This window comes from Colletotrichum abscissum (assembly GCF_030869225.1).
Source record: "Colletotrichum abscissum strain IMI 504890 chromosome Unknown Scaffold_8.1, whole genome shotgun sequence".
Classification (NCBI taxonomy): Eukaryota; Fungi; Ascomycota; class Sordariomycetes; order Glomerellales; family Glomerellaceae; genus Colletotrichum; species Colletotrichum abscissum.
Genome location: NW_026850525.1, coordinates 945,810 through 968,386, shown reverse-complemented (window position 1 = coordinate 968,386; position 22,577 = coordinate 945,810). Strand labels below are relative to the sequence as shown.

Below are 22,577 nucleotides of genomic sequence, written 5' to 3'. Positions count from 1 at the left end.
TCAATAGACTACCTCTGGGAAGTCTGATCCCTCTTTGCGCGGCGAAACTGGTTGATAATTGTGGGTTGGTTGTTGTGTGACCCATGAAATTGTCTTCGGAGTTTCCCCAGAAAAGGTACCAAATTGTGTTTCCGTAGATACTTGTTAGCCATATAATCATCGTTGCATGCTCAACCACATATCTTGAAAGACATGTCCGGCAGACAAATCCACCTGAGAGCCTCCAACCAACCCGGAGCCATTCGTACCCGCCAGATCATGGTATACCCTTATTCGTCATCCTCTCCCTCTTCCTCGTCATCATCATCATCCTGTTCATCCTCATCCTCATCCTCGTCATCATCCTCGTCATCATCCTCTTCATCCTCATCCTCACTCCACCCGAAATAATGCGGATGAGCATACCCAGAATACAACGGTCGGCTCTCCACCCTCCTCGCCCGATCCTCCTCGCTCATCCTCCCCTCGACAAACCTCCACGTATCCATAACAACAACATACTCAACCGTATCCCCCTCCCCGTGATGAGCCCACGTCTGCCCGCCGAGTTTACTCGCCCCCGTCCAAGTCCACTCCACCAGCTCCGTCCCCTCGGCACTCAAATACCCTTCTTCCTCTTCCTCTCCATCCTCTCTCTCCCCTTCCCTCCCAGCACCACCACCTCCAACAACCAACTTCCACCCCTTATTCCTCCCCACAATCCCCATCATCTCCTCCCTCTTCCCCACAAGCGTCTCATACTCGACCCTCAACTCCCTCAACCCCTTCGGCCCCCGGAACCCCCGCAGCCAATCCTCCTTCATCCTCAAAGGCTCGTCGCTCTCCCAGTGCCACCAGTCCGAATACCGCACCGTGATCGTCAACACCTCGGGCCGGAATTTCGGCTGCGCAAACAGCGTCGCCAGGTTCCGCCCGTCTTCGAGCCAGTACATCTGCGTAAAGAAGCGCACCTTGGTCAGGTCGCGCGCATGTTGCTCCGTCAGGGCGGAGAAGAAATTCTCGCAGGCGTGGTTTCTCGTTCTTCCCTCCGGGCCGCGGTCTGCAGATTTTCATACACGATATTAGTTTCCTTGACCATACAACTCAAACCACATCAAATTCTCCGCAAAGACCTTTGTGCAGAGGCCAAACAGGGGCACAGGAGGAATAGTCAAAAAAGAAAGAAATAACGAAGAGGAAACAAAACATACCAAACCAGAAAGCCCACTCCAACTCCCTCAAAAACACCTTCTGCCCCTCCACATACGCCAGCTTACACGCCCTCAGCAAACTACTACTGCTCTTCCTAGGCCCCGTGAACCCAGGCCGATACCAGTACGAGTCCTTCGGGTACGCCGTATCCCCCTCCTCCTCCGAGACCTGCACCAGCGCCAGCGCAAAGATCTCGTTGCGGATCTCGCCTGGTAAAGTCCCAAAGAGCGGGCATTGGAGCTGGTTGTCGTACGTTGAGACGTCAATCGTCGTGGTTGAGTCCATGATTTCTTCTTCTTCTTTTTCTTCTTCTTCTTTTTCTTCTTCTTCTTCTTCTTCCTTGGCGATACCTCGTAGAAACGAAAGAAAAAAAATTCTTATGAAACAGATGATAATTGGAGGTGATGGTTGCCAAAAAAGTCCCCTCGTGCGAGTGGTGGCGTACAGACGACCACACCACTTATAAACCTCGTCCCTCTCCAATGGAACCGTGTTGGGCGTCGCACAGAGCGGGGTCGGCTGCCTGCTGTTGCCTGCATCCTCACATACTAACGTACCTCAACGGATCTCTCACGAACGGCATTCATGCATTTGACCAGCCAAGCCGATAATAATTCTCATTTCTATGGTTCCCTCAACACTGGGGAGTTGCTAGACAAACACTAGGCGCGATCTCTCCCAAAATTGCGGTGACGAGACATGAACAAAGAGTTAGGACGAGGAACCAAATTTAGAAAGAACTAGAATATGGTCACTCTACAAAACACCTTCTCAATGTCGAAAGTGATTCGTTCAATTATCTTTATTCCATGAAAGCGCGGCCGTAAGAATGGTATTACATGCAAGCATTAACATCTCCAACTCCAGCCTGTCCATCCTGATATCCTTCATACAAACTGGAAAGCATCGCACGACGAATCCCCGTACCGCTCTAGTGAGCAGCCACAGACTCGGTCTGCCTGGTTCCGTTGCTCACAATGCTATCGGTGTCCTTCTCCGAAACTGCCTGGTGACCAGGGACCGAGCCGGCTACGATCTTAGCGTCCTCGTCGTGTACCGCGTCCTGGGTGCCCCGGGTGTTAGACACGGACTCGGACGGTGCAGCGTTGAAGTCGTCCTGCTCTGGGCGCCAGTCACGCAGGTCATCCTCGGCGTCGTTGAGAATCTGTCGCGCCTGTTGAGCGTGGTGATATGTGGGACGCTCGTCGCCTGGTACGACAGGGGTATCATCGAGGAGGTGAAGAAGCCGTCGGCCGTGCTTGGCAAGGATGATTTGCTTCTCGGCCCTCTCAATAGTAGCTGCGAACTCGGCTTCGTACGCTTCCTTGAGCTTCTGGCGAGTCTGTCCTTCTTGTTAGTGAATGATCGGTGTGAGGCTAGAGGGGATGGTTTCGTACGATATTCGTCAGTTGGGCTTCGGCGACCAAATTCTCTGCCTCGGCGCGGACAAGCTCCTGCTCGAGGACTACGAGCCTCGCGCTCTGGGGCTCCTTCATCTTGAGCTTGGCAATCTCGTCGGCAATCTTATCCTTGCCATCGCGGCTCGGCTGCACACTCTTCTCCGTGTTGCGAATGTGCTTCAAAACACCGCGGGCATCGTCCAGGGAGTGAGCATACTGCTCCTCCTGCTCGCCAAGCTCGCTCAGGATGACGCCAACCTTGTCCGAGACGTCCGAGACGGCGGCGTCGTTGGTCTGCTCGCCCCACTCGGACAGCTGGGTGGCGATGGAGGTACGCTCGCGGCCGGCGGTCTCGTGGGCGTTGATGAGGTTGTTCTCGCTCTTGATGATCTTGTAGAGCTTGCGCGAGAGCTCGGGCTGGACATTGCCGCGGAGGGAGTTGAAGGAGAAGCCGGCGCGCTTGGAGGCGCCGTTGTTCTGGGAGCCGTTGCGGCGGTGGTTGGATCTGATGGAGAGTGATCGGTTCCTGTGAGCGTGTCAGTCGAGGGCTTCGAGCTTGGTGGGTATGGCTGTGTATAGACGTAGAAGGAGGCGTGATGGGGACCACTGAAGCGGAAATGCTCAAAGGCTTCGTGCTGATGGCGATGCCATGGCACTCGTCGCTATTTTGGGGGGAGAACCAGCGTCGCATTTTGGCTGATGTGGTGATGGCTGATGTTGTGTGAAGCGGATCTCACTTACATGATGGCGGTTGTCTGGATTTCAGAGCAAAGTTCCTCTGTTACCCAAGCTGTACCTTCTGATGATATCACGAAGCTCAGAGGAATGAGCTACCAGGATGCGGTGGGAAGGAATAAACCTGGTCCCGGTGGAGTGTTATGTGTACGAGTAAGAAGCTGGGTCTGGGTATCTACGGGATCTTGGAAGCCAAGACTCAGGTGCGCCTGTCTGGTTCAAACAATTGGGGCACGGCGCAGGAAAAGGGTGTTCGTCAAGAGGAAAGTTGCAGTGTAAGATGCGACAGCCGCGATGCGATGCGACAAGGGTCCTGCGTTGACTTTAAGAAGGGGTCTTTGGGGAGGAAAGGATGGGGGGAAGGAAAGCCTTTGCGACGGCACAGTCGGGATGAAGGAAAGGGCCGAGTGAGACACTCATGTCATAGTTTGGGCTTGCTGGCAGGCCGGCATTCCACATCACAGGAGAGAAACTAAACTCAAGAGAGTGAAAGTACGTTGGCAACAACCCGGGTAGCTCTCGTAGCTCGAAGCTCTAGTCTTCTTCGGGCCGGGGAGAGCGAGGCAGGCCACGACAGCTTCCCACCACTCTGGGCGTGGGCCTTCATGGTCAGCTCAAGTATCTTGTGGTGAGAGGACAATCCTTAAGAGATAGTAGCAATGAAGCACGTCGAGGGTTATAGTTTGGTGGGCGGTTTGTGCGGCTAGCTCACCTGTTTACTACAGTCTCGTACAACAGAACAAGCTCTCTCTCAACTTTTGGAGGTGTGGTGATGATGATGCGAAGGATGACGAAGGGGGGTTGGAGGGGTCGCGCCAATGATGTCATTACCCGTCCGGGGACCCTAAGCGACAACTCGGGAAAATCGTCCCCCTCCCCTCCATCTCATGGTGCTCTACCTCATGGTGGACAGCTCCCCCCCTTCAACTGGCTTACTCCGAATCGCATCATCGTGTGACAGACATTTCATAGAGGGACGTCTGTCACCAGGTGCTCATACACTTTTACAGGCACAATGCCTAATTAATCCCATAAGGCTGATGAATCAAATGCCACCAAACTCGGGCAACTTCCAGGTGCTCATCCCGTGTTCTGTTGCGCACGGCTGTGCAGTGTGTGAGGCTCACAGACGATGGAAGCCGCATGGGTTTGTCATGCGCACTTCTTCATTCGTGATAAAGCACTTGGTGGAAATTCATCCCTAGATGCGAGAAGAAGAAACTTCACCGCGTGAAGAATGCTTGTTGATCGAGCCGATATCATATAAACTTGTAAACTTTCGTAGCAATCATTACCGCCCAGTCCAGAAAAGACACATTAATCATACAGAAACTCCAGATCCCCAGAAGCCGAGGGATACCACACTCTCGTGATCACACGATCGAGCGCCTGTCTTAAGTCACGTTTAGACAGCTTTCTCTCTAACCAAAAGAAACCAGACCAGTGCCTCCCATATTCGCTATCGCTGTTCGCAATATTCTTCCACCATGGCTCATAAGAATAAACCTTCTTTTTCTTTCATCCGTCTCATGTAGTTGCCCGTTCTTCTTTCCCCCACTCTCTGAAACGTCCATGGGCCGTTCCCTCGTCTAAACTGCCCCCCGCTTCGTGCCGCTCCCACATGCTTAGGATTGTTCAAGCAGCTTTTCTGGAGCATGATGCTGATGCCGACTTGACTGACTGACTTGACTCATCGGTAGGTGCGGCTCGTCCTCTCGTAGACGACGGGTTCGACGTAGCTGACCCGCGGGCTGCTGGCGACGTACGACCTCCTCACGCTCGTGTAGCTCGCGCGCGGGGAGTGTCCGTGGTGGTGGTGGTGACCGTGGTGGTGGTGCCCGTGGTGGTGGTGATGGTACCTGGTCGGTACGATCTCCTCTTGGTAGTAGTACTTCTTGCCTCCTGCTCCGAAGCACATTTTGTATGATGGATAGGTGAGTTGTAAGCTCGGTGGTTTGTATGTAGGTCGCAGGATTCTGGGCCCAGTCGGTGCTTTGCAGTGAGCTATTAGAAGAAGTAGGTAGTCGCTTGTTGGATAAGGTTGGCGGTGTTGATATTAGGTCGTCGTCAGCTAATCGGGTGACAAGCTGGGTAATACGAGGTAGAAGATCCCAAAGAAGATTCTATTTGCTTCAAGTGCTAAGGCTATGCATGCGCCGGACTGGAAATGGAACGGCGATGGTGGTGGGCGGACAGGCTGCCTTTTTATGATTTCCCATTTTCTTCTTCAACCCCCTTCAACCCACAAGTCAGTCAGGCTTGGACCTCTCCTCCAAGCAAGTGTGTTCACTAAAGCAAGGTAAAGTAGCAGTAGTCAGGGGTGGAGGGGGGAAGGGAAGACTCGAGCTTTCCAAGGATTATGCGGTCAGTCATCCATCCCTTCTATCCCATCCATCCAACCCATCCCACCATTACCTACGATTAAGTGCCCTTTTCAGACGGGGACCGCGGCGGCCCTCACCGAAACCCTGGCGAGCGCGAGTGCTGGTTGGTTGGATGACGGTGGAGGGGAAAGGATTCATAGTGTAAGAAAAGCGGCTTGGCTTTTTCGTCTGCTGCATTTTCTGGCTTCTCGATTCTGCTTGTTGCTGGTGGGCAGTGTTCGTTGAATACGCCATACGGTTACTTTCTCTTCCAGGCTTTCCAGGCGTGGTCATGAGCAATGGGGGGAGTGGGCGCAGCTGCCCTGGTTTCCGAACCCATGCTCCAACCCGCGCCGGGGAACAATTACGAACAGACAGTTAGAGTTGGGGGACCTTGGATCTGGCCATCCTTGTTCAAGAACAAGCAGATATGACGGACGTAAGAAAAAGTTCGGGGCGTGTCTAGACCGCCTGTAAGAGCTGCGTTAACCGATTACCACGCCCAGAAAGCCAGGGTCTCCCCACCTCGCAGTTTGATCCGCGTGAGATGGCAAATGGGTCCCCTAAAAACCACCTCTCTACATACAGCTCAGCAAAAAAGGTAGGGCGGACGGTTCTAGCTAGGGAAGAAAAGTTGGTTCTTTCGTAAAGAGGCAGGGTGAAGGGGTCTAGAACATCTCATCGTCTTTTTTAGAGTTGCGGCCTGACAAGTCACAGAATCACATAGTGTAAGGCCTCAAAACGAAGTAAACCTTTTGCAATTATCTGCCTGTCAAATAAATTCCTCTGCCCAACACCCGGCTCTTGAATCCGGGAACACTCTCTAAAAGAAACGGTACAGGTATCATTGACCGTTACCGTTACAGTCAAAAACGCCAACCGTTCCTGCAAAGAAAGCAAGGAATTGTCCAGTGTAGGGGAGGAAATCCGCCACGGGGAATAAAAACACCACCAAAATCCTGTCAAACAAGCTTACCCTGCGACCGACGATCTCGGGGGGCCATGGAATTATTTTTCCCTGGCCACTACAAGTTCCCTACAGGCCACCGTCACCTCTTAGTTCCTATCGCGTATAAGAAAAAGACTGGACGGCAGTTCAATCGCGTCGAGATCAGATCTTACTGCTAGGTGTCCGGTCCACTCCACCCACACACCACCACACTCACCGCACTGCCCTGCCCGCATCTCGGGTCAGCCCCTCGACGTCAGCCTGCATCCCCTTTCCCGGGGACCGGTCTCGTCTTTTGGTTTTGACAGCAGGGATGCTCTTCTCGAAGGCTTCTGCTCAAGTGCCTACGGATGCACTAATTGATAGGAGGTGCTAACTTTAGCATCTGTGATCCTCCCTGCTAGGCTAGGAGGTATGATGACAAAAGTTAGAAGAAGGCGGGTTCACGTGGAGGAGTTTAATTGTCATAGGTGGACCAATTCGTCAGTCCAAATCGTGATTCTCTAAAGCCGTTTCGTTCCGCGTTCTGCTTTTTGGAAATGCCCATCTGATGTTACATGTACAATGCTATGAAAAGCCCACTCAATTCCCATCCTTCCGCCCCTTGCTGTCTAAGAGAGGTATCGTTTGCATCTACGCATTGGTCGAAATCTTGGGGTTCAGTCCTCCAACGAGCCATGCGGCGGCGAACAGGGAAATAAAGCTGACGAAGATGACAAGGGGCTTCCGCAGGGCGGAAGACACCGAGTACTCGTAGGAGACAATCACCTCCCGATCCCGGAACTCGTCAACAAGGTTGTTGGCCTTGATGGTGACCGAGGTGCGTCCAACGGTGTCGAGGTACGTCTTGTGGACACTGATGACAGAGTCGACAATGGAGGACTCGGGGATGCTAGTGTAGAACTTCACGTTCCTGTGACGTCTTTGTTAGAACCCGAATAGTAAAATAGACTTCTCTCAAATTTCACTTACGTTGCTCCCTCTGGCAGGAGAATCTGCAGGTTGACCTTTGCGTACTCGATTCCCTCGGGCTGCTTAGGACCCTCGAGGAAGGGGACGTTGACAACGTACTTGCCAGCCTCGACGGTGCGGACAAAGTTCTTGGCGTCCGAGTTCCAGCCGATGGTGAAGGGGTACTTCCAGCCGCCAAAGATGGGGTAACGAGGCTTGATCTCCAGGAGCGCCTCGCGCTTGTTGCTGCGGAATCTCGAGGTAGAGACGTTGCCAATAGCATCGACAAAGTACGGGTCCGCACTTCCCACCTTGAGGGGGAACTTCATCTCCTTGAGAGCGTAGGTGTTGGGGTTGTAGTACGCCGCCTGCGCCCACTTGACGCGGTTGAAGAGCTTCGACAGGTTGGCGCCGCGGTGGTAGAGCTCGTATCTCTCCTCAAAAGCCACATTTCCTCCCCAGTGGCTGACCTCGATATCGCGATCGAGCTGGGCGACGTGGGTGACGGGCTTGGTGAACTCGAAGCGCACCTGGGCGGGGGAGACGGCACCGGCGGGCTTCTCATCAAAGGGACCGTAGGTGAGCTTAGCACCTTGCTTCTGGGGGAACTCCTTGATGTCGCCGCTGCCAGGCAGCTTGGTGTAGTCGGGGATGTTGGACGAGTGGGACTTGAGCTCAGTCTTCTGCTTCGAAGTGACGTAGGCCGAGGGCGCGTACACGGAGAAGTCGTAGGTGAGGAATTGTTGCTCCTCCTGGGCGATCGAGGCCGGCAGGGGCTTGTAGGCCTGGAGAAGGTAGTAGGAGATGCTCAGCGTCTGCTGGCCGCCGGCCTTCAAGGGCGTAGGGAGCTGGATCTTGTAGTACTGAGTCTCGCTGTTGCACCTGTTAGTTCGCCCATGTGCACTATTGGGTGTGCGATGTGCCCAAGAGCCAAAACGTACCTCAGGGGATCATACTCGACCGCATCAACGGTGAATGGGCCAGCTTCGGGGTTCTTCCTATCCTTGGCCTCGAAGCCTCCAATGCGCGACATCTGCTCGGGGGTGAAGGGTAGGTAGTATGCATCTTGGGGCTGCTTATCAATGTTCTCAATCAGAACATTGATTGACTCCTTGACGTAGTTCTTCTCGAGGGAGACAATGTGGACAAGATTGGCGTTCTTGAAAACCTGGGGCGGCTTGAAGTTGGCGGGCAGGTTGACCTTTGACACCTTGTCACCTGCAGTCGTCGAGTCGGAGCTTGCGACAATCGGGGAGAGCAGGCTCAGAAGCCCGGCGGCAATGGCGAAGGCTCTCATGATGTGGGTTGGTGGAGGGAATTGCTCATCGACAGAGCTCTCCCGGCAATTGAGAATCAAGAATGGAGAAAAGCGGTTGTTGAGACGCAATTGGGGGCTTTCACTCCATTGCCCGAATTGATGATCTGGCTCCTGAGACAGCTACCCCCAGCCAAAAAGCTTACGGATACGTTGCTTGACGGCGCGCACGGGCCACGGGTAGCTCCACTTCACTGGGGAGTGGCCGGGTCGGGGCTGGGTTAGTCCGAGACGGGCACGCGGCACTGGCGCGGCCTCGGTGGAGGTCAAGCCACACTTTACCAATGGCAGGTGCCACTGCGGGACAGCTTCAGCCACGCGCTTCGTCCACGTTTTATCTCCTCGCTTAGGTACTTGGATACTTCATCACACGGGGCTCCATATCTGTAAATTCGCCAATGATGACTGGCTCCTGGCATCTGGTGGGGTGGACAGCTACCGACTCTCTTTTCCTTAGCTGCCATTTGTCCCTCAACAAGACGTCACGCACCGCAATCTCCGGGCTTTGGGAACGATTGAGAACGGCGCTTCCGGTGCTTCCAGTCCGTTTCTCCCGGGATGCTGACTCTCCTGGCTTGTATTCAGGTGCTCGTAAGATGTGGTATGTGGGAACACACTCTTCCAGCATCTCCTTCACGTGAGATATGCCATCGGAGATAGGTTAGTAGACAGCTATGGTCAGTTCAGGTCAACCCTAGGGGTCCACCGCTAGCTGCCATCTACCTTGACCATCCCAGCTATGGCAAGACCGCTGCAAATCTCGTGGTAACCTTTGGACGAGCGAGACGCGGGCTGGCGGCTCTGGTCCGCGACCAGTGGGACAACAGAGAAAAAGGTACCAAGAAAACTAGTGTGCAGTGTTTGGAGTTTGAGCTGCCCTGGTACCTAAGGCTCGTACGGATATACCAGTAAGGAGATAGGTAGACAGACATTGGATGACCCATCGGAGATGTGCCTCAGCGGCTTCGGGGGACTCGACTCGTCGAAAGGAAGGGGGCCACAAAGTAAGGTAACCGTAGTGCAGCAGCGTGCAGTGGTGCTGAGTGAGTGATCTCCAGTCCTGACAAGGTCCAGTCTGCCCGAGTTTGACCTCCTACCTCACCTCCTTCCCTCTCGGTCAGATGATCCACGCCCATTCACCTTTTCCCTCAACGTCACTTCCCTCACCCGACGCACTTCACCTCTGGCGAATTGACCGCCTACCACCACCCACCTAGCAACGAACACAACACCAAGCAGACTTATCGTGTGTTTTTGGCCTACATCCCTACGAAGCTTCCGACAGCTTTTATTTTGCTGCACCCATCATCACCTATAGCTCAATCGCCACCCCTCATCAACTTTTACCCCGCCATCCGTCAGAGCTTCGGTCAAAATGGTTGGTCTCGGTCCCAAGGTTCCGCCCAGTAGGAAGGGTAAGTTTTGCAGCTGCGATCCCCCCTTCATTTTACTCCTTCTCCCTACCTTTGAACTCCTGGAAATACCCAAGGGCGACACGATGGCCTTATATGCAAAAATGACATGGTGTGCCGCCTCACGTTGAGACTGAGACAGCTCTCGAGATGATATGGTCTTCAAGCTACTGCGCACTGTACGCCATTCCGCTGGTGTCGTCCCACCCTCCAAGTCATCCTCAACGCCTCACCCTCAAAACTTTCGTCCCGCTCGCACCATCACAATCACCACCATCCAATCCTGCCTCTCACCGACGGCTGGAACGGCCAATTGCCATTCGGAGATGACGCGCCACAAGGCTGGACCGCCATGCAGCACTTCCCGGTGGCCGGAGCTTCCCCAAGCCAGAGGGGTACCTTGCTTGTCAAGCAAAAGCAACTCTCTTGGGAAAAGCTCAAGCCATCCAGCGTTGAGGTGGAAGACCTTGTCTCACTTTGCCAGACATTCCCCCACCTTGATCCCCCAGCTTTCTTTCTCCGATGACTGCAACTGTCTAGTTATAAAGAAGCTGGCAAGCGCTGCTTGTCTCCCCTCCAGACCTTTGTGTTGACCGCTACATCAATTGCTTGTTGTTATTTGCCCTTTGTCTCGAGAGCTTCGATTCTGGATCTTGTTTTCCTGAACACAATCATTTTGTGATACCCATCCACCAAACGTTGTCACGCTCAAGTGTGGCAAGACACCAAAATCTTACAGCCAGCTTCACACAACTGTCACGATGGTGGACAGAGCGATTGCTCCCGCTACAAGGGAGAGATCCTACCACCACACCGATATCTTTGTGCCATCACGTCAAAGCAAGAACACACATCTACAGATTCAACACATTCATGTCCGCTAACTATGTGTGAAAATCTAGGTTCCATGGCCGATGTGCCTAAGGATCTTCTGGCTGAGGTCAAGAAGCTCGAGGAGCAATTCACCGTTCCGACTGAGAAGCTCAAGCAGATCAGCGCGCACTTCATCACAGAACTGGACAAGGGTAAGTTGACACCTGTTGGAAATTGAAATTTTTCATGGAACTGACTTGAAGCATAGGTCTGAGTGTCGAGGGCGGTAGTATCGTATGTTGAGACCTGAATATTTGTTGGCATTTGGAGCACCTTTCTAACTATGTCTACAGCCCATGAACCCGACCTGGGTTATGTCCTTCCCTGATGGCTACGAGACCGGCACTTACCTTGCCCTCGACATGGGCGGAACCAACCTCCGTGTCTGTGAGATCACCTTGACGGATCAGAAGTCTGAGTTCGACATCATTCAGTCAAAGTACCGCATGCCCGAGGAGCTCAAGACCGGCCAGTCAGAGGAGCTGTGGGAGTACATTGCCGACTGCCTAGCTCAGTTCATCCAGACTCACCACCCCGATCACCCTCAATCTCAGAAGATTCCTCTGGGTTTCACCTTCTCCTACCCTGCCACCCAGAACTACATCGATGAGGGCATCCTCCAGCGCTGGACCAAGGGTTTCGATATTGCCGGAGTTGAGGGTCACAACGTTGTCCCTTTCCTTGAGGCTGCTCTGGCGGCCAAGGTATGATAAGATTACTTGAGCACAGATGAAGCACTAGTAACTAACTCCCGCTTAGAACGTCCCTATCAAGCTGTCTGCTCTGATCAACGATACCACTGGCACCCTGATTGCCTCTGCCTACACCGACACTAAGATGAAGATTGGCTGTATCTTTGGCACTGGCTGCAACGCTGCTTACATGGAGGACTGCGGCTCCATCCCCAAGCTTGCTCACATGAACTTGCCTCCCAACACCCCCATGGCCATCAACTGCGAGTGGGGTGCTTTCGACAACGAGCACAAGGTCTTGCCTCGTACCCCCTACGACATCATCATCGACAAGGACTCTCCTCGTCCCGGCCAGCAGGCCTTTGAAAAGATGATTGCCGGTCTCTACTTGGGCGAGATCTTCCGCCTGGTCCTTGTTGACCTCCACGACAACAAGTCTGTGCACATCTTCGAGAACCAGGACATTGCCAAGCTCCGTAAGGCCTACACCTTGGATTCCTCGTTCCTGTCCGCCATTGAGGAGTAAGCTTTCTTAATCTTGAAGACTGCCCCAGATTAGTATGCTAATCCGATACAGCGACCCCTTCGAGAACCTTCAGGAGACTAGCGACCTCTTCCTCTCCAAGCTGAACCTCAAGGCCACCAGACCCGAGTTGGAGCTGGTCCGCCGCCTTGCTGAGCTCATTGGCACCCGTGCCGCCCGCCTCTCGGCTTGCGGTGTTGCTGCCATCTGCATGAAGAAGGGCTACGACAACTGCCACGTCGGTGCTGACGGTTCGGTCTTTAACAAGTACCCCCACTTCAAGGCCCGTGGCGCCCAGGCTCTGCGCGAGATTCTCGACTGGCCTGCTAAGACCAACCCTAAGGAGGAGGATCCTGTTGAGATTCTCGCAGCAGAGGACGGCAGTGGTGTTGGCGCCGCCCTGATTGCCGCCTTGACCCTTAAGAGAGTCCAGAACGGCAACATGGCTGGCATTCTCCACCCCGAGAACTTCACATAGTCGTCCCAAGACACGAGGACGGGTTGAAGAGGCAATGAGATTAAACAAAAAGCGAGGTCTTGTTAGATTGGGGGTTCTTTTTGATAGGAAGTCTTATCTGCATTGGCTCTACGGTTATGTCCACCAGACCTACTAGATAGCTCATACAAGCAGTATTCCTACCCCCATCCCAGCTTTTACTTATTTTCAGCCCATGAACGTGCATGTGGGCAAGCGGTACTCTATCACCTGTTAGTATTGTTGAGGCATCAGTACACCCAGAAGAAGAAAACTCACTATCCAAAGTCCAGTACCGGCGCACGACACCCTCCCACTCGCCGGCGCCAGCCTTTTCCAAACCCTTCATGTCGACGTCCATCTCGTCCCACTCGACGTCCAGACCGGCGTCGGCCATGTGCATCTCGACGACCTTGGTGTAGACGTCGTAGCATATCCTCCGGTCGGCGCCCAGACCGTTGAAGAAGCTGAAGCGCCCCTCGAAATCGAGCAGGCCGGGGATGTACTCCGTGAAGAATGTCTTCAGCTGGCCGTACTCTTCGCCAAAGGTGTCAAAGTAGATTGCGTCGTAGACTTCGCCGGCCTCGAGGAGCTGGGGGACGATGTCTTGCCACCTGCCGCGGTGGATTTTGTAGGCTCCTGGTTGGGGGGATGAGGATTCCCATGATGCGCCGAAGGTGGAGGGGATCGAGTCGTCTGGGTTTGCGGTGGCTTTGGTGGTGTTGTCGATTGCGGCGAGGACTTCGGGGTGGGCTTCGATGATGTGGTGGCGGGCGGGGGATGTGGAGCGGAACATGCTGTCGATTATGCCCATGCCGAAGCCGATGTTGAGGATGCGTTTGCCTGATGTCGCAGAGGCATCGGCGTCCGAGGAGTCCTGTGGCGGTGGTGGGATGAGGGCGTCGACGCTCTTGCGCATGATTTCCGTCTCCCACGCCATCATGACGCCGTTGCCGGCCTCGTCGACGAGTTTGCCGGAGGAGTAGGTCAGGTTCGAGGCGAGGTACTCTTCCGAGTTGAGGGAAGGGTCCTGGACGGCGGGGGGTTGGAACGTTTTGGGTTCTTGCTGCTGTTCCCCTGAGACGGGTGCAGGTGCCTCGACGAGTTCTGGAGCTTCTTCCGCATCGTGTACGTCCTCAATGACAACGTCGTTGGCGTCTGCGGTCCCTTCGACGGCTGCCTCGACCTCATCCTCGTCCATCTCCGAGCCCCCCGAAGAAAGCGCCTCGTACCCGTCCAACAAGCCAAACAGCATCTCGGCGCGCACGCCGGCCTCGACGCAGAGGTTGTAGAGCGCCTTTTGGCCGAGGCGGAGGGCGAGACAGCCCGGTGTCTCGTTGTTGTTGTCGACGTCGTTCCAGATTGCGCCGGAGAGGAAGAGCTCGTGGACTGTTTCCTTTGCTTCTTCTACCTGGAAGTCTTCGCCTGCTTCGTCGTCATCCCCGTTTTGGGCTTCATTCTCGGTGGAAGGGGGAGCAGGTCCGCAAGCTCGAATGGCGGCGTGGAGGGGCGTCTCGCCGGTCGTCGGGTCCTGGCAGCTCGCTTGGCCGGGCTCCTGGAGAAGTTTCTTGAGGGCGGAGGTGTCGTGGCTCCAGGCGTGGAGGAGGATTTCGCGGGTTGCGTCGGGGCAGTCTGTCGTGATGCGGGCTTGCATCGAGTCGTCGATCGGTGTCGCCATGGTTGTATGTATATGGTGGTTTGGAGGGGTAAGTCGAGGGATGTTGACTCTGAGTGTGGGGGAGCTTCGTTCGTCTGGGGAGGGAGGAAACCTCGATCGGAAGGAAGGGGTTCGGCGAAAGACGCGGCTTTTGCTCCGGTCGGTGTGCCGGAGTTGGTAGGGGTGTCTAGGTCCGTGGTGCGGTAGGATCCTTCGATATCGGCCGGGTGTCTAGTCCGCACAACTTTTTTTTTTGCCGTGTCCGCGCCGGTGTGTATCCCCCGCCGACCCCGCCATCCGCCGAACGAGAAAAAAAAAGTCGTCCAGGTCGAGCCCTCCTGCGAGCTGCAGCAACAGCTGGGCCACCGTGTGACGTCTGCCGCACGTGCGCATCTGCTGCTCGCAATTGGCCAATTGACACCCCCGTGCCCCCCCCCCCCCTGCGGCAAGCTCTGGGTACCAGCGGAAACTGGAGCCAGACACCCACTGGGACCACCAGACTACCTGGAGCTAAGCCGGGTTGGAGCCGCGCTTTACTGGGTCAGGACCGCTAAAGGACTCGAAAGTTGCGAGGGAGATACGATGGCAGGAGATGCGCCAGCTCCCACGTTTTTCGTTTCTCGTTCTTTACATGCCTCGTGAGATAGAACGCTTGAATCCCGAAGTTGAGTCCTGCAGATACGAAAAGAAATCTAGAAATGAAGGGAGTTAAGTAAGAAAACATAAGGTAGTATAAGAAGCTGAAGGACAGTCAGGTACCCTATCGCAGTGGAGGATTGGCCGTGCGGTGTCACTCAGTTAACGTGGTTGGCAACTGCAGCACATTGCAGGCAGTACCAAGGTAGCGGCCCCCCCGTCTGAGGGCCCCCTGTCCGAAGCTTGTCTCGTAACCATCGGCCGCCGCCTCGCATTCCATCGCCTTTTGTTTTGCCTGCAACACCCGACCGCGCGACAGGCGAAAGCTTCCCAAATCCTCTCATACTTTTCTCCAATATCTGGAACATTTTCGCCCAAGTCGGTTACACGGCGCAAAAGCTGCATAAGGTGAGACCTCTATCCGAATAAATCTCCTCAATTCGACTCCACATCGTCAACAAGCAAGCCCCCTCAAGAATTCCATTACCCAAAAGGCAAACTAATTCTGGGCGTTTCTTCGACTAAGCCTCCTTTGCTTTTTTCTGCCTGGCTATGCCCATACCGATGATGCCATTTCTCTCGAGACCCGAATCCTCATGCTAATTGTCTACGATACAAAGACGCAGGAACGAACTTGGCGACCGAGTCTAGCACCCAGCGAATCTCCCTGGCGCGCCCCTCCCGGCATCGTCGTCATGAAGTTCGGCGAGCAGCTCCGCTCGAGCATCATCCGCGAGTACCAATGGTACTACATCGACTACGACGCACTCAAGGCCGACCTCAAGACCGCCACGGGCCCCGTCACACCCGCCGACAATAGCAATGGCAAGGGCAAGGGCGGCAAGCGCGAGTGGTCCGAGGAGGATGAGGGCCGCTTCGTCAAGAAGCTCGAGGCCGAGCTCGACAAGGTCCATACGAAGCAGCAGGTCAAGGCCATGGAGATCTCGAGGCGCATTGCCGTGAGCGAGCGCGAGGTCAAGGGCGTCGTCAATCGTCTCGTCGAGCGCGGCCCCCGCGAGGAGGGCCCTAGTGAGGAAGAGTTCATGCTGCTCGAGGAGGACTTGAGCGACATTATTGCCGATGTCCACGATCTTGCCAAGTTTGTCCAGCTCAACTATACTGGTTTTTACAAAATTATTAAGAAGCATGACGTGAGGCATTCCTTGCGACATTGAACGTTCGGGCGGATCACTGACGAGGCATAGAAAACAACTGGCTGGCACCTCAAGCCCGTCTTCGACACCCGACTCAAGGCGAAACCATTTTACAAGGAAAACTATGACGCTTCCGTAGTTCAGCTTTCCAAGTTGTACGATCTGGTCAGGACGAGAGGAAACCCAGTCAAGGGTGACAGCGCAGCCGGCGGCTCTCAGGGAAGCTTCGTTCGCAATACGACAAAGTACTGGGTCCACCCAGACAACGTGACGGAGCTGAAGCTCATCATCTTGAAGCACTTGCCCGTACTAGTCTTTAATGCAAGCAAGGAGTTTGAGATCCAGGACTCGGCCATCACCTCCATCTACTACGACAACCCGGAGACTTGGGATCTGTACGAGGGCCGTCTGAAGAAGACGGAGGGTGCCGAGGCCATCCGCCTGAGATGGTACGGTGGGATGCAGAGCGAGAACATCTTTGTCGAGCGCAAGACCCATCGCGAGGACTGGACCGGGGAGAAATCCGTCAAGGCGCGATTCTCGGTCAAGGAGAAGAACGTCAACGCCTACATGCGCGGTGAGCTGCTCCCCGCCGCTCTCTTCGAAAAGGCGCGTAAGGAGGGCAAGAAGCCCGAGAAGGCGATTGCCGAGGACGAGAGACTCGCAAAGGAGGTCCAGTACTCGACTCTCAAGAAGGGATACAAGCCGGTGTGCAGATCCTTCTACAATCGTACCGCCTTCCAGCTTCCCGCTGATGCTCGAGTCCGTATCTCGCTCGACACGGAGTTGACCATGGTCCGCGAGGACAACCTAGACGGCCGTAAGAGGTCCGGTGACAACTGGAGACGTATGGACATTGGTATCGACTATCCCTTTTCGCAACTGCCCCCCGAAGACATTGTGCGCTTCCCTTACGCCGTTCTCGAGGTCAAGCTTCAGACGCAGCTCGGCCAAGAACCTCCGGAATGGGTTCGCCAGCTCATTTCCAGCCATCTTGTGGAGGCCGTGCCCAAGTTCTCAAAGTTCATTCACGGAGTCGCTTGCCTCTTCCCCGACCGCATCAACCTGCTTCCCTTCTGGATGCCGCAGATGGACGTGGATATCCGGAAGCCCGTTACGCACGACTTTGGAATCCACAGACCCAACCAGTCGGCAACTACCACTACATCAGATGATGACGAGGATGACGAGCTAGACTCTGATGACGAGGAGGGTCCCTTGGTAGCCAGCAATAACGGTGCCACCAACGGAGAGTCGAGTGGTCAGGGAGCTGCCAGGAACGGCGGGACCGCGCTCGATGTCGAAGGCCAGACCGTCGATACCATTGCCCCCGTCGACAACGAAGACTTTTTGTACGACTCGGACGAGGAGTACGACGCCGACGAGGCCCTCGAGGAAGCCAGACGGGTCGGAGGCTGGACTTACTACAAGGCGCTTGCCTCCACAAAGGCACAAGCATTTGGCGAGCGCGCCATCGACGTGCTCAAGTGGACCGTGCCGCATCCCCGTGGCTCTGTGATCCCCAGGCGTGAAGTACAGACGACGCTCTTCGGCTCGGGGGCGATTCAGACCAAGAGGTTCAAGGCCCCCAAGGGCAAGAAGATTTACGTGCCGGTCCGCGTGGAACCCAAGGTGTACTTTGCCGCCGAGAGAACCTTCCTCGGATGGGTGAGTCTCTCATATCCTCTTGACAAGAAATCCCCGAACAGCTGCTAACACAACCAAAAAAAAAAAATAGCTCGAATACTCCATCTACGTCGGCACCGTCGCCGTCACGCTCCTCAACTTTGGCTCCAAGCCCACGCCCATGTCCTTCATCGTGGCCGGCGTCTTCACCCTCCTCGCCATCATGTCGCTCTGCTACTCGGTCGTGATCTACCTGTACCGGAGCAACGCCATCCGCAACCGCAAGGCGGCCAAGTTTTACGACAAGTGGGGGCCTAGCGCGCTCTGCGCTTCCTTGTTCATTGCCGTCCTGCTTAACTTTGCGTTTGAGGGCAATGCAAGGGAGTATTGGTAAGTAAGGATTGTCTGGGTGGTCTAGGTGTGTCAGTGTGTGGTGTCTAAAGTAGTTTTACCTTTTATCTTGGAAAAAGCGAATTGTGTTGTTTTCTTTTTGATGTATTGTGTATTGTAGCGGAATCGTATAAAGATGGTCTATTAGAAACTGGTAGGGTTGGTGTGTCTTATGCCCACCCTTCTTGATTGCGTTGTTTTGGTACGGAGCATGGTTTATTGCTTCTTGCGATGGCGACTACATATATTATAACGTATCCTACTTGAACATGTAGACATTCATTGAGCACAAGGCCCCTACTTGCACCCATTTGCTACCTGTGTCAAAATAAGTCCTTTTATCCGGTGTGCCATTGTCAGTCGATGTTGAGGGAAAACAAGACAGCTATCCCAGGCTACCTACTCAGGCAATACCGTGAAGTCCAGAATACGCCACAGCGAAACGCAATTCTTTTCTCTCGAACTTTTACTGTCCATATTTTCACGATAACTGCCTCAAGAATGCGAGAATCTGTGGCCCTGTGAGTCCATGATGTTCTCCTCCAGCTGAGAATCGGTACCTACCACACAAACATATGCTTTTGAAAGGCTATTTACTCGTTCAACGAATGGGTTTTCCAACTTCAATCTGCATCATTGACAATGTTAGTTGACTTGGTCTTATTGGGTAATTATTCACGAAGCGATCAAGTAGTGTCTTTTTCCTCGTGAAAAAAAGAAATTTGGACAGGTTGACAAGTCGTGTAGTTGATGCTGACCGCATTAAATCCCATGTCGCGGATCTTGGCCCTTCACTGCAATTTTAACCCCACTAGAAGGGACTGGACGTGGCCAGCATCCATCCAATGACACGACGGCAAGACTTTCGCCTTTCGTAGTTGGTAACAAACATTTACGTTTTTTCGATTCACTTCTCGTAATGCTTTTGTTTCTAAACTATAGGGTATCAAATCTTAAAATCGATACGACCAGATCTAAATGAGGTTCTCTGGAAGGTAATGCCATGAACTTTTTGAGGTCGGTTGAGAAGAAGTAGAGCAAATACTTCAATAGGTGCTAACAAGTTCATTTGCCTTTGCTTTGATGTAATGAAGTCCGTTGATGTGCCTAGATATGCAGGCACTAGGCTGAGCTGACCCCTCACCGACTGCAGCGTTGAGGATCCTGACCAACGAATCGAGGTTTCACTGCAATTTTAACCCCCCCCCCCCCCCCCAAGGGAATTGAATACCAGGCAGGGTAAGCAGGCTACCCACTTACCCTTATTGGTGGTGGAGATGATATAGGGGGCCTCTTCACAGCAAACCCCCTCCCCCCCCCCCCTATAGAGGGTTGGACAAGGGAAGACAACAAAAATTGGGATATATATACAGATTCGTACCAAGTCTGCCCGCTTTTCTACTACCTGTGCGGGCTTCCAATTTCTATTCGTAACATGACGAGAGTAACTTCCCAGCGTGGTTGAGAAGCCCAGGTATGCGTTCGACAAAGGACAGATGGAGAAGCTTGGAAATGGGCAAGCCTTTGCCATTGTTCGGGTTAGATATGTGGTAGTGTGAAGCTTAGAGAGTCACTCAACGAGGTCGAATGTTGCTGTTTAGTCTACTGCGATGTTGGCTCGTTTAGAAACACTGTTTGAAGTTGACTGGCCTGACAATATTGCATATTCACTTTCACTTTCAGATGAGCAATATCAGAATAATGGTGTCAACAGTTGTTGAAGCTATCTAACTACCCTAGTACCAAATACACTTCCAAGCCAAACCCAAGAAATTCAAAATATCTCAAACTCCAACATCATTGACCGTGAAGCTTCCATTACATCCAACCGTTTCCACCAAAAAGAAAACTTCCTTCTCGCGTAAGAAGCAGCAAACATCTGACTCTTCTACTCGATATCAACCTTGTGGATCTCAGTCCACTCCTTCTCAACCTTGGGCACAGTCACCACCAAAATTCCATCCTCCATCTTGGCCGTGATAGCCAGCGCGTCAATCTCCTCCCCTCTCTCCGAGGCAGCAGAAGCATTCTGACGCGTACGAGGCGGCAGCGGCACAGACCGGCTGAACATTCCGATCCTCCGCTCCCCGGACGCCAAAGCCGCCAGGAAGTCCTCGTCGCCGGGCCGGTATACGACGCCCGCGACGCGTAGCTCGCCCTTGTCGGCGTCCCAGTTCACGCCGACGTCCTCCTTCTTGGCGCCGGGGAGGGCAAAGTGCAGCACATAGGCGCGGTCCGTGGAGAAGACGTCGACGGGGGGCGTGAATGCCGAGTCCATGTCGGCGTTGTCGTTGTCGGCGGCCGCACCACCATCGCGGGTGCCGGCGGCGTTGTTGTTGAGACCGCCGAAGCGGGTGGCCCAGTCGCGGACTTGTTGGGCAAAGGGGTGGTCGGCGAACTGGTTCAGCCACTCTTGCCAGTTTGCGAAATCAAAGGTGCCGGCTGGGTTGTGGCCGTAGGGCGGGGGAGGAGGTGGAGGCGGGTGCGGTGCGCCGAAGGGGGGCGGGGGACCGGGGGGAGGTGGTGGGCCCCGGTGGCCGTGGTGGCCGTGTCTGCTGTGGCGCGCGCCCCAGGGATCGGATCCGCCGCCGGGGGGTCCACCGCCGAAGCGACCTCCGCGACCTCCGCGGCCTGGACCGCCGCGGCGGCCGGGGCCATGGTGGTGGTGAGGGTGGGGATGGGGATGACCTGCGTGCTCGGGGCCGTCTTCGTTGGGACCGTCACGCATGGTATCGGGGGAGTCGTCCTTTTCCTTGTCGGAGAAGTCGCCCTCTTCGGGGGTATCGTCTGCGTTGTGCATGGTCTCGTCGACGACCTCGCCCTCGCCGTCGTTCATGTCGCCGCGTCGTCCGTGGTGACCTCTGCCGCCGCATCGACCGCCACCGCGGCGACGACCACCGAATCCACCGCGGAAATCACCCCAACCGCCGTAGGGACCTCCCCAGCCGCCAGGGCCACCGGGGCCGCCGCCAAAGGGGTGTTCGGCACCGTGGAAGGGGAAGCCTGGGGGGACGTTTGCCCAGGGACCGGGGCCGGTGGAGTGGTCTACACCGGCGCCGGCGCGCATGTTGGGGTCGAGGGAGTGGATGAAGCTCCAGAGGCCTTGAGGGCCACCTGGGCGACCCCAAGGATTGTTATTACCGTTTGGACCTGCCCAAGACATGTTGGATTGTTGTATGTGAATGTGTGGTTGTTTGTGGGTGTGAGTTGATGAGGTTTGTGTAAGTGAGGAGTAGGATGGTGAGTATGGTGATGATTGTCGGAAAGCAATGAAGCTGAGGAGGGAAAGGAAAGAAAGAGCATGATGACGATAAAGGAGTTCATTTATATATCAGGAGACGACGACGACAGGGCCATATCATTTACAAGGCAGGAGCATGCGTAGGCCTTTCGTCTGATACACTACTGGCAAAACGTGGAAGGCAAAAACACTTGCGAAAGCACCAGGTCGAACCAGTCAGAGCCACACTCAATACACCTCTAGCCTCGAGCGGTCGAACAGGTCAGAATGGTTTCGAAGGGAAAGGACATGGGCACATGGGGGGAGGTACAACATCGCCACGCGTCGTCGTGGTAGGGCGATCGGCCCAAACAGCTCATTGGATCCCCGTCGGTGGGCGGTAGACTTCTACACCGAGCTCCGAACCAGACCAATCTGTTGATGGCGTAGGGGAAATGTCCGCGGCGGAGTGTAGATTCAGGCGTAGTCGGAGACCGAACAAGAAGGTTCCTTAGCTACGCCTTCATGACTCTAGACTGCTAGAGAAAAGCCGCGTATTGTTTGATTGCCTTGGAGAGAACGCCGCTATCGCCGCCATTTCTTTGACACGTCCCATGTCAGTTGTGTTACGCAGCCCGCGCGGGACCGAGCAAAAAAGCTTCAGCTGAGCAGCCTAGAGCCCGGGCCCGGGAATGGGCTGTTGGCAGCGGGATATGGTGAAGTGCGGGGTGGAGTGTGGCGTAACTCGGTCCCGCTGTGTCAGTTTGCGATGAGTTCGGGAGTTGGGAACTTGCGTGTGCCACACTTCAAGCACATGGGAATCGGGTGCAGCTTCAGATTGCGGATAGTGGGTGGTCACTGAGATGGTGCTTGATTCTTCGCCACTGGCAGCAGAGAGGACGCGCACGCCAAACTGAGGCCTCAATTCGTGGCTGGTGTTGTTGGTCCATGCAATGCGTGGAGCTGTCGTAAGGCTTGTAAGTTGTGTGAGTCAACATTCCCCTGGATGTGACTC

At 54.6% G+C, this 22,577-nt stretch overlaps 9 protein-coding genes across 9 annotated transcripts; 2 read left to right on the top strand and 7 right to left on the bottom strand.

The window, feature by feature from the left end:
- Positions 1-269: 269 nt before the first annotated feature.
- On the bottom strand, positions 270-1,476 carry CABS01_04313 (uncharacterized protein; the record flags this gene model as incomplete). The annotated part of the gene is made up of 2 exons (XM_060537684.1): positions 270-1,039; positions 1,191-1,476. The coding sequence occupies 2 exons, from the start codon at positions 1,474-1,476 to the stop codon at positions 270-272; spliced, it is 1,056 nt and encodes a 351-aa protein (XP_060390529.1).
- Positions 1,477-2,122: 646 nt separating this feature from the next.
- On the bottom strand, positions 2,123-3,282 carry CABS01_04312 (sphingolipid long chain base-responsive protein LSP1; the record flags this gene model as incomplete). Its single annotated transcript, XM_060537683.1, has 3 exons — positions 2,123-2,533; positions 2,589-3,117; positions 3,173-3,282. 3 exons carry the CDS (start codon positions 3,280-3,282, stop codon positions 2,123-2,125), a joined length of 1,050 nt encoding a protein of 349 aa, XP_060390528.1.
- A 1,734-nt stretch (positions 3,283-5,016) lies between these two features.
- Positions 5,017-5,244, bottom strand: CABS01_04311 (uncharacterized protein; the record flags this gene model as incomplete). The annotated part of the gene is made up of 1 exon (XM_060537682.1): positions 5,017-5,244. The coding sequence occupies one exon, from the start codon at positions 5,242-5,244 to the stop codon at positions 5,017-5,019; it is 228 nt and encodes a 75-aa protein (XP_060390527.1).
- A 2,027-nt stretch (positions 5,245-7,271) lies between these two features.
- Positions 7,272-9,027, bottom strand: CABS01_04310 (ribophorin I; the record flags this gene model as incomplete). Its single annotated transcript, XM_060537681.1, has 3 exons — positions 7,272-7,551; positions 7,611-8,471; positions 8,531-9,027. Coding segments are annotated over 3 exons (1,638 nt in total), but the record flags the coding sequence as incomplete, so codon positions are not given.
- A 1,252-nt stretch (positions 9,028-10,279) lies between these two features.
- On the top strand, positions 10,280-12,882 carry CABS01_04309 (hexokinase; the record flags this gene model as incomplete). Its single annotated transcript, XM_060537680.1, has 6 exons — positions 10,280-10,319; positions 11,219-11,341; positions 11,398-11,423; positions 11,483-11,893; positions 11,949-12,403; positions 12,459-12,882. 6 exons carry the CDS (start codon positions 10,280-10,282, stop codon positions 12,880-12,882), a joined length of 1,479 nt encoding a protein of 492 aa, XP_060390525.1.
- Positions 12,883-13,068: 186 nt separating this feature from the next.
- Positions 13,069-14,557, bottom strand: CABS01_04308 (arginine N-methyltransferase 2; the record flags this gene model as incomplete). The annotated part of the gene is made up of 2 exons (XM_060537679.1): positions 13,069-13,103; positions 13,159-14,557. 2 exons carry the CDS (start codon positions 14,555-14,557, stop codon positions 13,069-13,071), a joined length of 1,434 nt encoding a protein of 477 aa, XP_060390524.1.
- A 1,211-nt stretch (positions 14,558-15,768) lies between these two features.
- On the top strand, positions 15,769-18,346 carry CABS01_04307 (VTC domain-containing protein; the record flags this gene model as incomplete). The annotated part of the gene is made up of 3 exons (XM_060537678.1): positions 15,769-16,323; positions 16,378-17,994; positions 18,065-18,346. The coding sequence occupies 3 exons, from the start codon at positions 15,769-15,771 to the stop codon at positions 18,344-18,346; spliced, it is 2,454 nt and encodes an 817-aa protein (XP_060390523.1).
- A 1,884-nt stretch (positions 18,347-20,230) lies between these two features.
- On the bottom strand, positions 20,231-21,505 carry CABS01_04306 (uncharacterized protein; the record flags this gene model as incomplete). Its single annotated transcript, XM_060537677.1, has 1 exon — positions 20,231-21,505. One exon carries the CDS (start codon positions 21,503-21,505, stop codon positions 20,231-20,233), a length of 1,275 nt encoding a protein of 424 aa, XP_060390522.1.
- An 890-nt stretch (positions 21,506-22,395) lies between these two features.
- CABS01_04305 (uncharacterized protein) lies at positions 22,396-22,512 on the bottom strand (the record flags this gene model as incomplete). The annotated part of the gene is made up of 1 exon (XM_060537676.1): positions 22,396-22,512. One exon carries the CDS (start codon positions 22,510-22,512, stop codon positions 22,396-22,398), a length of 117 nt encoding a protein of 38 aa, XP_060390521.1.
- Positions 22,513-22,577: the final 65 nt, after the last annotated feature.